Source organism: Chondrus crispus, genomic scaffold, assembly GCF_000350225.1.
Source record: "Chondrus crispus Stackhouse genomic scaffold, scaffold_79, whole genome shotgun sequence".
Classification (NCBI taxonomy): domain Eukaryota; phylum Rhodophyta; class Florideophyceae; order Gigartinales; family Gigartinaceae; genus Chondrus; species Chondrus crispus.
In genome coordinates, this window is record NW_005178719.1 from 1,534 (window position 1) to 13,151 (window position 11,618).

General features: G+C 53.6%; 1 protein-coding gene across 1 annotated transcript; it reads right to left on the bottom strand.

The window, feature by feature from the left end:
* Window positions 1-9,665: 9,665 nt before the first annotated feature.
* On the bottom strand, window positions 9,666-9,899 carry CHC_T00007563001 (hypothetical protein). The gene has a single exon (XM_005711217.1). The coding sequence runs from the start codon at window positions 9,897-9,899 to the stop codon at window positions 9,666-9,668; it is 234 nt and encodes a 77-aa protein (XP_005711274.1).
* Window positions 9,900-11,618: the final 1,719 nt, after the last annotated feature.

The window sequence follows — 11,618 nt, forward strand, 5'->3', positions numbered from 1 at the left end:
GTTACTGAAACTCGGGGGGACATTGAGGGCGATTTCGACGGATTCGGAGTCATGGATAATGACGGCGTCGGCGTGAGGGATGGAGTTTCTTGTCGTGGCGATTTCGAAGGGCTCGTACTCGGACGATTCGAGTTGGACGGTGACGCCGAAGCAGATGGTAGTACAGAAGGCAAGCTAGAGGGGGATGGTGTTGTTGAAGATGTTTTAGATGGGGAAGGAGTCGGTGGCTCCTTGGACGGTGTGGGGGTCGGTGTGGGGGTCGGTGATATCTTGGGAGCGCTCCTCGCAATTTTTGTTTCTTTCTGCACTCTCTCAGTGTGATGCAAGATCGATGGCTCGGTTTACTGTGATCGCGTCTCTATCTACCTTATGTAGGGATGGTAGCGATCCGTAGGCCGGCGGCGATCGTGGTGAGTTGATCGCTGTTGTACGTGTGCTACGTGTGTGTATATGGCTCTCATGACTGCTGACGCATTGCTGTTGCGGCGTCGACGTTTGTTTTTATGGCTCTCATGACACTCCCCCTGTCGACGGCGCTGCAGTTTTGCCGTCTGCAGTCGTGTGGTTTCTGAGCTGTAGTTTGGGGAGGAGGCGCGTGTATGCTTGACGACGTAGCGGTTTCGTGAGGATGTCCGCGAGTTGTTCGTCCGTGGGGACATGTGCAATGGCAATTGTGCCCTTTTGTGCCTGATGCGTGAGGTAGTGATGCCTCAGATCTATGAATTTTCGCCTCTTCGTCGGTCCCGTGCTGTTGGCGACGTGGATGGCGGACTGGTTGTCTATCATCAAGGGGGTCGGGGATTTCGGCAGCATGTGCACATCCTGTAGCAGACGTCGGATCCACGTGGTCTGCTGTGCGGCGGAGGTGGCCGCAATATATTCTGCCTCACAGGTGGATAAGGCTGTGATGTTTTGCTTGAGGGACCCCCAACATATCGGTGTGCCGTTGTATGTGTGGAGGGTCCCCGATATGGACTTCCTGTCCGTGATGTCGGCGGCGAAATCGGCATCGGCATACGAGACAAGGAGGTTCTGGGGTTTCTCTTTGTCTGCTTGCTTGCCGGCTCGGAACGTGAGGCCTGTGTTTGGTGTGCCCTTGAGGTACCTTATCAGGCGTTTTAGTGCGTTCCAGTGCCTTTGTGTCGGGTTGTTGGCCGCTACTGCTAGTCTGTTTGCCAGGAAGTAGATGTCTGGTCGCGTCGAGTCAGCGACATAGCGTAGGTCCCCAATGATCTGCTGGTATTTTTTGAGTGTGTGCAGTTGGGTCTCGTCTTTGTCTGTCGGCTTGTGGAGCAGGACACCGTCGCAGTATGGGGTGTCTTTGGCATTGCATTTGGCCATGTCCACTTGCTGTACTATGTAGTTGATGGCGTTGGGCTGGGAGATGTGAATGTCTCCATTTTGGTGTCGTGTCACCGTCCATCCGAGAAAAGTCCTGTGTTCCCCTAGGCGTTTGATGTTGTACGCTTTCGCTAGGGCTGCAGCGAACTCGTCTTTGAGTTTTGCGGTTGAGGCGAGTACTGTGAAGTCATCCATGCTGACAGCAGCAATTATATGTTCTTTGCCTTTTTTTTTTGGACCAGAGGCACAGGTCTGCTTCGCTTTGCTTGAAGTTTTCTTTTCGTAGGAGTGTGAAGACTGCAGATAGGTATGTGTGGCCGGCGGATGGCGTCCCGTATATGTTCATGTTTAGTTTTCCGCCTTGGCAGGCATGTTTGTATGTGCCATTGAATCTGGCATGCTGTCTCACATATACTGTTTCTCCTCCGTTGTGCGCGAATTTTTCGTGTAGGTACGCTGACTTGATATCGATGTGTTCGATGTGCATGCGGTACTTGGCCGCTATTCCAAACATTGCGCGTACTGTGGTCTTGTCGGCCATGTACGTTGTAGTTTTGGATGGGTCGTAGTGCTTGTGTGGTAGCATTTTGTCCCCCCTTGCAGAGCATCGGGCTTTTCTCGATGCAATTTGTCCTTTGCTGTCCCTCTTGTAACGATATCCCATTTTTAGGGGTATCAGTTTCCGTTTCTTGGGGATTTCGGAGTCGGGTATCCACTGTACTACGTTCATGGCGTCGAGGTTGTCGAGTTCGGCGTTGTGGGCTTTTTCCCATTCGGCAGCGTCGGGGTATTTTTTGGCTTGTCCGGGGTGAGCTGGGGCGGGTGTGGTGCCTGTTATCTCTGTTGGCGTGCGATGCGGGGTGAAGGCTTTCGTGGCATATGTGCGTGAGGCTACAGGATCGGTGGTGCTGTGGTATGGTGGGAGTTGACGCATCGAACTCGTCGTGGTCTGTTCGTATCGAGTTCGAGTACCATTATGTGGTTTTCGTCGATGCCATGGAGGTACCTGGCGGGTGTTGCCCTGTGGGCGAGTTTTGATATTTGTTTCCGATTTGCTAACTCAGGTACTGTACCGAGCTGTCCGAACAGCAGGAATTGCGGGACGTCGGGGGTGGCATTGGTCCACATGGTGTAGGGGAGGGTGTTGATCCCGTGGTGGAGTATATTGTTGTATTTAAATGCAGCGTCCCTTACTGCGTCTTCCCAGTGCGTCTTGGGTAGTGAGCTGTGGTGGAGGGCGGCTCTGGCTGAGTTCATGAGTGTACTGTTTATCCTTTCCGCGATCCCATATTGTTGGGGCGTGTGTGGGACTGTAGTGCTGTGCATGACGTTGTGCGATCTGTATACGGCGCTGGCGCTGTCTGATACATATTCTTTCGCGTTGTCTGTGTGGAACAGTCTCGGTTTGCACCCTTTTCGTTTTTTGAGGGCTGTGAGGATGACATCCAGCCTGTGCGGTGTTTCTGCTCTTGATTGCAGGAAGTCGACTATGAGGTAGCGGGATCGGGTGTCTATTACTGTGAGTATATATTTGTTGCCTTGCCTGGATGTGGGGTTGAATGGTCCACATATATCACTGCTAAAGGCGGCTCCTACTTGTAGTATAATCACCCCCAACGACGAGGGGGGTGAGTACTGACAGTTCGGAAAGACCCCGATCGGCGGGAAGACAGAAGCACGGCCCACCCACGGTACCGAGCACGGGCTCGAGGTAGCGGTGGTAGAGCGGGATCGGGGAGGACGCGCGCACGCGCGAGCGGTTCTACGCCTCGACGCCCCGGAGCGGTACTGGGTGACGATCCAGTACCGACGGGCGGAGGCGGAGCCGGCTCGTGGGCGTGCTACGCGCGTCCTCAACCCGCGCGCGGTGCGACTCCTAGGTAAAACGGACGGAAGTACCTAAAAGTAAGCGGGCGGACCAAGGTGGAGGATCCTTGACAAGTCCGTGCTTGTCGTCCTCCACCGTCGGCGGTCCGCTCATATTTAATGTACATCGTAGTCTATCATAACTCTACAGTAGTGCCGGTCTACCGACACTGTAGCGCTGTCAGCCGGCGGGGCTGACAGTCCACGTGTAGTACGCGTCCCGTACACGTGGAGGACACGTGTGTGCGCGCATGGCTGTAAGGCTCGTTGCCTTACTGTCCCTGATCCAATCCTAATCTAATTTGCGTTTGGGGTTATACCACACTACTCGGTAGTTGTGCGTCTTGGGGTAGTGCGGTGCGGGCTGCTGCTTCGCTGCAGCGCAGCTCGAGCAGGTGATCCGCGGTGGTCGTTGCCTGAGTGTGGGCGGGAGGTTTGGCAGGAGGCCGAGTTTGGCCATTTTCTGGAGCGTTGTTGGTCTGATGTGATTGAACAGTACATGATAGTGGTGGAAGTCCCTTTCTACAGCTGGGTGTGCTGGGGTGTGCGGTGGGGGCGCTGGGTTGTGCATTTGGTGTAGTGGGATTTTTTCTGCGCGTGGTGCGGTGTGGCCACGTGCTAGTGTGCGGCTTGGCTTTGGCGTCGCTGTCTTCTTTTTTTGTTTTTGGGTTGGGGGCTTTTTTGGTTTGGGTATCGGGTCTTTTGGAATTTTTTATTGACCGTGGTGGTATGGTCCGGGCTGCCATGCCGTTGCCTTTGGTTTTTGGGAGATCGAGGTAGTACATGCCTTTCCTGAAGCGTGCTTGCGCTACTATTTGTGGCGGGTGTGTGCTCGTGTCGAGTACAGTGGCCTGTGTGGGTGTGAACCGGACCTCTCCCCATTGCTCTGCTATGTCGTGAACTGATAGCAGGTTGGATCGCATTGCTGGGTTGGCGATCGCTGGGACTCGTATGTGCCTATTCGTACTGGTCCGTATATGTATCATCCCCTTGTGTGTGGCGGGTGGCGTGATGTTGGTGGCCGTGTTAGTTCGGATGATTTGTCGGAGTGGTTTCATGTTCGTCGTGGGTTTGCGAACATGTGACGGATGCGCTCCTGAGTCGAGGGCATACTGCTTACCTTCGCATATGTCCTCGTCAGTCACCTGTTGCGCGATTGTGTCGTCGTGTTCGTCGCGGGTGCTGGCCATTTTCCCGGTGGTGGTTTTGGGCGGCGAACGTGTTTGCCGAGGGGTTGTGCGCTTCTTATCGGTATTCGTGTACCATTGTTCCGCATTTTCCCTTGTGGCTGCATTGCCGCGTTGGGGTTGATCGGGGTGGGTCGTTGATCCTCTGCCTTGCCTCCGGCTGCGAGTTCGTCGTTTCATTGCCTGGTAGTTGGGGCTGTCTGCCCATTGGTCTGTCGTGTTCATGCCTTGTGGACGTTGTTGCCGGATTTCCTGTTTTTCGTCTTCTCGAGCTTGTATGGATTTGAGTCGTTGGACGAGGTTGGATATGGTTGTGGGGATTGTGTTGTTCGCGATCCAGATGTCGGGTAGGTGTCGCAATGCCGGGTGCGAGTTGAGGCCGTGTATGATGAATTCTATTGTGACAGATTCATCATGTTGAATGCTGGGGTACTCTGCGAGACACATTTTTGTCCGTATGGTTCGGTGTGCTGCGATGTATTCATCTATGTCCCCTCCCGCCTTGATCTTTGTGCGTTGTGCTTCTTGTTTGAGGATGAGATGTGTGGTTGGCGTTGAGTCAGTGAAGTGTGTTTTGATCTCTGCCAGAAGCTGTTGAGGGGTAACGCTGAGGTCCATGTCGATTGTGCTTGCCAGATCCGCAGGGAGGCTGGTCATGATGCTCATGCGTAGGAATGCACATTTTCTGCGGTATATGGAATGGTACGGGCTCGTTACTGTGGGGGGTGGTGAGCTTTCATCGAGGGCTGCCTCGACGTTGTTGATTATTGCTATGTCGTGGAGGGTTTGCGTCCATAGCTTGTAGTTCTTTCCGTCGCTTGCGAGTGGAGGTAGCTGTCCATGCGTTCTTGTGTCAGCTTGGGGCATTTCGGGTGCTATTTCTTGTTGGTTTGACATTTGTGGGCGCTCTGCAGGTATTGTCGGGGCGTGTTGTGCTGGCTCTACGGGGGTGATCGGAGCTTGGTGTTGTGGCTCTACGGGTGTGGTCGGAGCGGGTTGTGTTGGCTCTACGCTTGCTGGCGGAGTTTGTGGGGTTGGGGCAACGGGGCTTTGTGGTGCCGTGCTCTCGTTGTCCTGATCTCGTCCGGGTGGTCGGTATACGAGATGATCGTCTTGTAGTGGTGCGTGGTTAGGGTCCATAATCTGTGATGCAAGATCGATGGCTCGGTTTACTGTGATCGCGTCTCTATCTACCTTATGTAGGGATGGTAGCGATCCGTAGGCCGGCGGCGATCGTGGTGAGTTGATCGCTGTTGTACGTGTGCTACGTGTGTGTATATGGCTCTCATGACACTCAGGCTTGCACTCTGCGAGAATGTTGAATGCGACATGTACCAGGCGATACCGTTGCACGATTCCGTTTGAATCTGTGAAGTTGTCGCACCTAGGCCTCCATAGTTCGGGTTCGAGCTCTAAAACGGAGGTGCAAAGCGCTGTATCTCTAGGCGTGAATCTGACTCCTGGGAGATCTCGGGCTACAGCACATAGGCAAGCACCAATATCTTGAATGTCATCTAAGACGCAGGTTAAGTTTCGGAGTTGTAATTGTCTGTCCCGAAACGCATCGTGTCTCGGTAGGGTCTGAGGCTCAACTTCTTCTGCTGCGGCTTGATTTTCCTGGCTCGGGCGTCGTAGAAAGGTTAGCGGCCCACTCTTGAACATGCTCTGGATATCGAAGCGCCATGCTTGGACGTGGAATGCATACGCAAGGACGAGGAGAGCTGAAGTAAACCTCATCTTTTTGCCGGTATAGAGAAGGGGACCGCGTACCCTTTGTTTGGCCCAGTATAGAATGAGACATACCGTAATCGGCAGGCACGGGGCGCGTTAAGTATTGAATAGTCTTCAGCGCTTCTTCATTGCACCGTGTTGGGTGAGGATAGTAGGGCCATGTGTTTCGAACTGGTTCTCGCAGTCTGCTCTCTCGAGCCTTGTGTTGCAGAAGAGCGTGGATGTTCATACCGGGTGGCAAACACTAGATAGGAAGCAGAGAACAGTTGGACGGGGTAGCATGTGTGGTCGCAAGTTGATGTGTGGGAAGACCGCGACCGTATGACCACGAACATCCGGCCATGGCAATGGAAGGCCATTGTCTTCGATGAAAAGCTGGGAAACTCGTCCTGGCAACCGTAGCCGTTGGATATGCAGATGGATACATGCGTTGGTCGGAGGGCCACGCAGCAGTTAAAAGATATGCACTCGCTCCGTCTCGCGGACGCGTCGAAAAACGAGACGCAAAAAAAAGGACAGTCGCGATCTCTTCCCTCGCAGGACAAGGAGTTTGGTCCAAACCTCGCGTTAATAGTGTCCTTAGCCCTCCTATAAAATGGTCTTTGCGCGTTTGTAAGGCGCTAAGTAGTGTATTTCGGACAAGGGTGTTGGTGGCGTCCGCTTTACGCTACCTAAACTTTATGCTACCTAAACTTTATGTCCTACCTACATGACATATAAGCCCGCAAAGTGCAATACCGCCACCAGCACACGTCCAGCCACCGCTCATCTCCCGAACACAGCGATGCAGGTCGCCGCATTCCCAACGGCAGGGTATGTACCCTGTACCCCGCACAATCTCCTTTTCTACTGCTGTACACAGCAGGAGAAAAGGAGATTGTCGCTAGAGCCGAGGAGCGGATACGCTTCGTCCCGAGAATTGCGTTTTCATAGGACCATTTGTACAGTGACCTCAATTCATGTCTTCTCTTACAGTTTCACTGCAAGCATGAGATGCCGGTGGTACAGTATCATGAGATGCCGGTGGTAAACCTGAACAGAGGCCCTCGCGGCATCCGTGGGCAGACACAATCATCCTGCGCCACACACTGTCCAATGTTTCTAAAGCCTGTGTCTTGGCTGTAACCTAAAGCAGGGTGGCCCATTTGTGATTTTTCGAGCTTTCTCTCTTGGACCTGCAATCAAGATTCTGGTCTCGGCGTCATGATCATGTGGAAGGCTTGAGACAATCTCGAAAGGCGGCATGGGCAGTCGAAAGGCGGCATGGCCTGTCGAAAGGCGGCATGGACAGTAGACGAACAAGTCAACAGAATCACTTCGCGCCTACGCGCCGACCACCTGAAGTAACTGTAGTGTAACCGTTACCCGCCTGCAGAATCCTGAACTACAACGGCAGCTGTGCATAGAGGTATGCTCTGCCATGTATCATATGTATCATCTCTACCTTCGGAGGTAGAACGGGCCTCCAGTATCATTTACGAACTGATCCCTCTACTGCACTACATTTTACAAGGGTACAGTGGGATACACGCAATAGTGCCACCCCTTGCTACATGCCCGAGGGTGGCACTATTCAGTACTGGCACTACTAGCGGAGAGTGAAACGGAGGAAATATACACCCCTCTAATGCTTACCTAGATATGTTTTAGTCATAGATAATCGCCTAGCACCGCTTGCCTCTCTTGTGATCTGCTTCCCTGAGCCTGTGCATTAAGAAATGCTTTCCTCGCGCGTCGTAACATAGAACTTGCTTCCTGTAAATTGCACTCATACGCCAATTTCTGTAGCCCCCAAAACAATTCCGTGAGCCTAACAGCAGTTGGCATCGGGCGACATTGTCGCGTGTCGGAACCACCATTATTGCAATCATTGTTTTCTAAGCCCGACTGAGCCAAGACAGATTTTGCAGACCATCCATCGCGTCGTTGACTATTCCTACAATTACATCCGACTTCTTCTCCACCTCCTGCTCACCTTGAGATGTCTACAGTTGGTACTTTTTCTTCACAATAAGTCGCCAACGGATCATTCAGTGCAACAATAATTGATAGTTTCTGTAGAATAGATACCGGTACGTGTGAGATTCGCAATTTCGACTTTCTGTTGAAGGGATAGACGTGTTCGCTTTTGCTTGGGGCGCGCGGATTGGGCTGGAGTTGTGTCATTAGGATTGGAATGACCCTTTGAGTTTTGAGGCTAAGGGTTGGGGGTGCTGAGTAAAACGTTGGGGGGGAACTTCCACACTTGAAGTGGATGGGATCTGAAGGCCATGAACGCATGAGCTTCGGGAACGACGTCCGAAACTAAAGTTGTACGCCGCCGAGGCGTGCCGCGGTTTAGCACGGGTCCATCTTACACGTGGACACGGGGATATGTTATGAGAAGACGTGACAAGAGCAGAGGTATGCTTCTGTCTACAGCTATATAGAGAGAAGCACCGCCAAAGTAGGCACTTCAGTATACAGTACCCTTGTATGGCCCCCTCCCCCCCCCTGTACTACACTGTAGCACTGTAGCGGGATCAGTTCCTAGACGTTAGTCTAGGTGTAAGCAAGAAAAAGGGGACTCGTTATTACACGTGTTCACTTTTTTTCTGTAAAGTACACGTGTTCACTTCTCCTTATGAGGGGAACGGGGTGTGAGGGGAACGGGGTGGCGTTTGCAGCACTTGGGCGAGCAAGTCTGCCGAGTAAGGATACCCCTGCACGTTCTCCAAAGCCGCTGAAATGAAGCATCTGGAGAAAACAACGCGCTTAAATATAAACTGAATCCGCACAGAACCGCTTCCGTGCCCCAGACGATTCTCGACGTCATGCCCACAGACCGTCGCTCGCGGCGGCGCAAGTCGAGCGCCGCGGCGGCGCCTTCCTCTCCCGCGGACGATGCGGTGGACATGCCTCCGCCCTCCGCGCCCAGCCGGCGCGCGCGTTCGGCTGGCGGCGCGGGGTCCGAGTCGCGCAAGGCGGCGGCGGCGGGCGGTTCGGGCGAGGAGGAGGACGTGATGGACCACGGGAACGCGAGCTACGCAATGCTGAAGCAGGGGCGATTCGGGCGAGGAGGAGGAGGAGGTGATGGACCACGGGAGCGAGGAGGAGGAGGCGGAGCGGAAGCGGCTGCAGGAGATCAAGGAGAAGGAGGCGGAAGACGAGGATGCAGCAGGAGAAGGGGAAGGCGGTAGGCGCGGCCGAGCAGGAGACGCTGGCGAAGAAGGAGCGGGAGGGGCGGGTGATGAACACGAGCAGCGTGAGGTTCGACGAGCGCGACGGGCGCGGCGAGGTGACGTTTATGTTTGTGTCGACGGTGGGGATGGAGAAGAAGCGCGGGCGGAAGAGGGGTAAAACTAAAGCTTGAAGTTTCCTCAAACACCCCGTGTGCCTTTATCCACTCCATTCCATTCCATTTATTTATTTTGAAGCTGTTGACAGCTTCAACAAAGTTTTTGGAATGACATCATTCCAAAAACTTTGTTGTTACATTCAAACCATTTCGCATTCCTCCCCACTTGCGGCCCGCAACGCGCGCCACGGAGCCCACTTGTACTAAACACACGATGTGCCAACACCGCAGCAACAATTAGCAACGCCAAGGGTGGAAGCAAATCTTCCCCGCCCCCTCTGCGAGAAGACCAAGGACAACAAACAGCGACAAACAGCGACTAACAACGGCAAGAGAGAAAGAGATTCCGAGAGAGGGAGATATAGAGAAGAACAAGCGCCGCTATGCCACCGCGGCCTATTCAAATCCGAACAACACCCCCTATTCACGATCACCATGGCTGATCCATACAGTATCTTGGGCCTCACCGGCCCGGCTGAGCAAGTCGTCCGCCTCATTGCAAGTCTCATCGAACGACACCAAGCCTACAAGGAAAACAAGACGCTCTCTGCTGAAATTCTCACCGCCTAAACCACCTTGTTGGCAGACATCACAGAGCTGAGAGACATGCCGATCCATGGAACGTCGTCGCGGCACACGGGCTTGCTCCAACGTGAAATCGCGGACATCTCAAGCTTCATACGGAAGTCCCTCGAAGAGCTGCAGAAAGAGTCGGACGACCTAAAAGCGAGACTCGGTGTGTTCGCCTCTGCAGTGGGAGATAGAGAAGTCCTAGAGAAGCGCAAGCAGGAAGAGGCGGACCGCCTTCACCATCGAATTCTACAAGCAAGCGCGGGCATCGATACTCGCACGGCCGTGGAGTCGATCGGCATCGATATTCGCGCAACTCGCACGGCCGTCGAGTCGACCAGGCCCGGCACGGGTGATACGTTCAGGGCGTCGATAAGAGCTGAACATAATTCTGCGTCGATATATGTGAAGCTTGATTCTCGGGGGAGCAATGGATTACCGGACACGTGTGAGTCGCGTCTAAAAGCAGCTGTGCTACTGAGAGATAGGAACAAGCAAGTGGGTGCGACAGCCGTGGGACAGGGCGGAGTCGGGAAGACATGCGCTCTACGAGCGATCGCGCACGATGCTGATATTAAGGCGATGTTTTCGGGAGGAGTGTACTTCATGTCGTTGGGGCAAGACGGAAACGTGGGACGGCTAATTGAAGAACTGTGTCTGATTGTGGAAGCGTCTGGTGGCAAGCAGACGGCTGTGGAAATGCGAGAGCAGAGCAAGTTTGAAAGGGTGTTAGCGAAGGTACAAGCATGGTTTTGCAGTCATGTGTGTCTGTTCATCATTGATGATGTGTGGGTAGTGAACGACATAGACGCGAACATCCTTCAAAAGTTGTCTGTTCTAGCTGACTGCGGGGGGCAGCGGGGGGAGGAGGAGCAGACTACTGTTCTCCACGAGGGATAGGGAGCTGCGTCGGATTGGGGAGCGAGTTGCTTTCGAGCCGAGGGAGAAAGTAGGGAAAGAAGCAGTTGACATGCTTGTGCACGCGAGTGAGGCGAATCGAGAGGAAGTGGATGATGCGAGATGCAAGGGAGCCGTGGGTGAAATACTGAAAATGTGTGGCGGATTGCCGCTTGCGCTGAACGTGGCAGGAACGAGCGTTAGATACATGAGGGAAAGATAGGAGGGAGAAGTGTCAGAAGCATGGGGGCGTACCTTTCAAGGATGAAAAGTCGTAACACGATTCGCGGGGAGAGTCCGAAGGACGGATATTCGTCGTTGGATGGGGGACATTGCACACGTCACTAGATATCCTGGAGTCGGATGTGGGAAACAGTGGGGAGACGGTTGATGAATTTTCGTTTCGAAAGATGCACCGGAGTCTGTGCGTTATGAAGAAGCAAGACCGGATACCTTTGAATTTAGTTGGAGATTTGTGGGAGATGGACGAGGAGCGGACGGAAAGGTGTGCAAAGGAGATGGAAAGGGTTGGACTAGTAGAAGTGCAGTATGAGAAGGGTTGTGGTGGGTTGCGGGTGCATGATCTGACGCACGATTTCGCGGTGGAAGAAGCGAAGAAGAAGGAGGGTGTAGAAGAGTGGTATAAGAAGATGGCGTATGTGTGCAGGGCAGGAGGAGGGTTGCTTGCG

Bases quoted from the DNA above. Each gene is read 5' to 3' on its own strand.
- CHC_T00007563001 (XM_005711217.1), bottom strand. From the start codon at position 9,899: ATGGTGATCGTGAATAGGGGGTGTTGTTCGGATTTGAATAGGCCGCGG.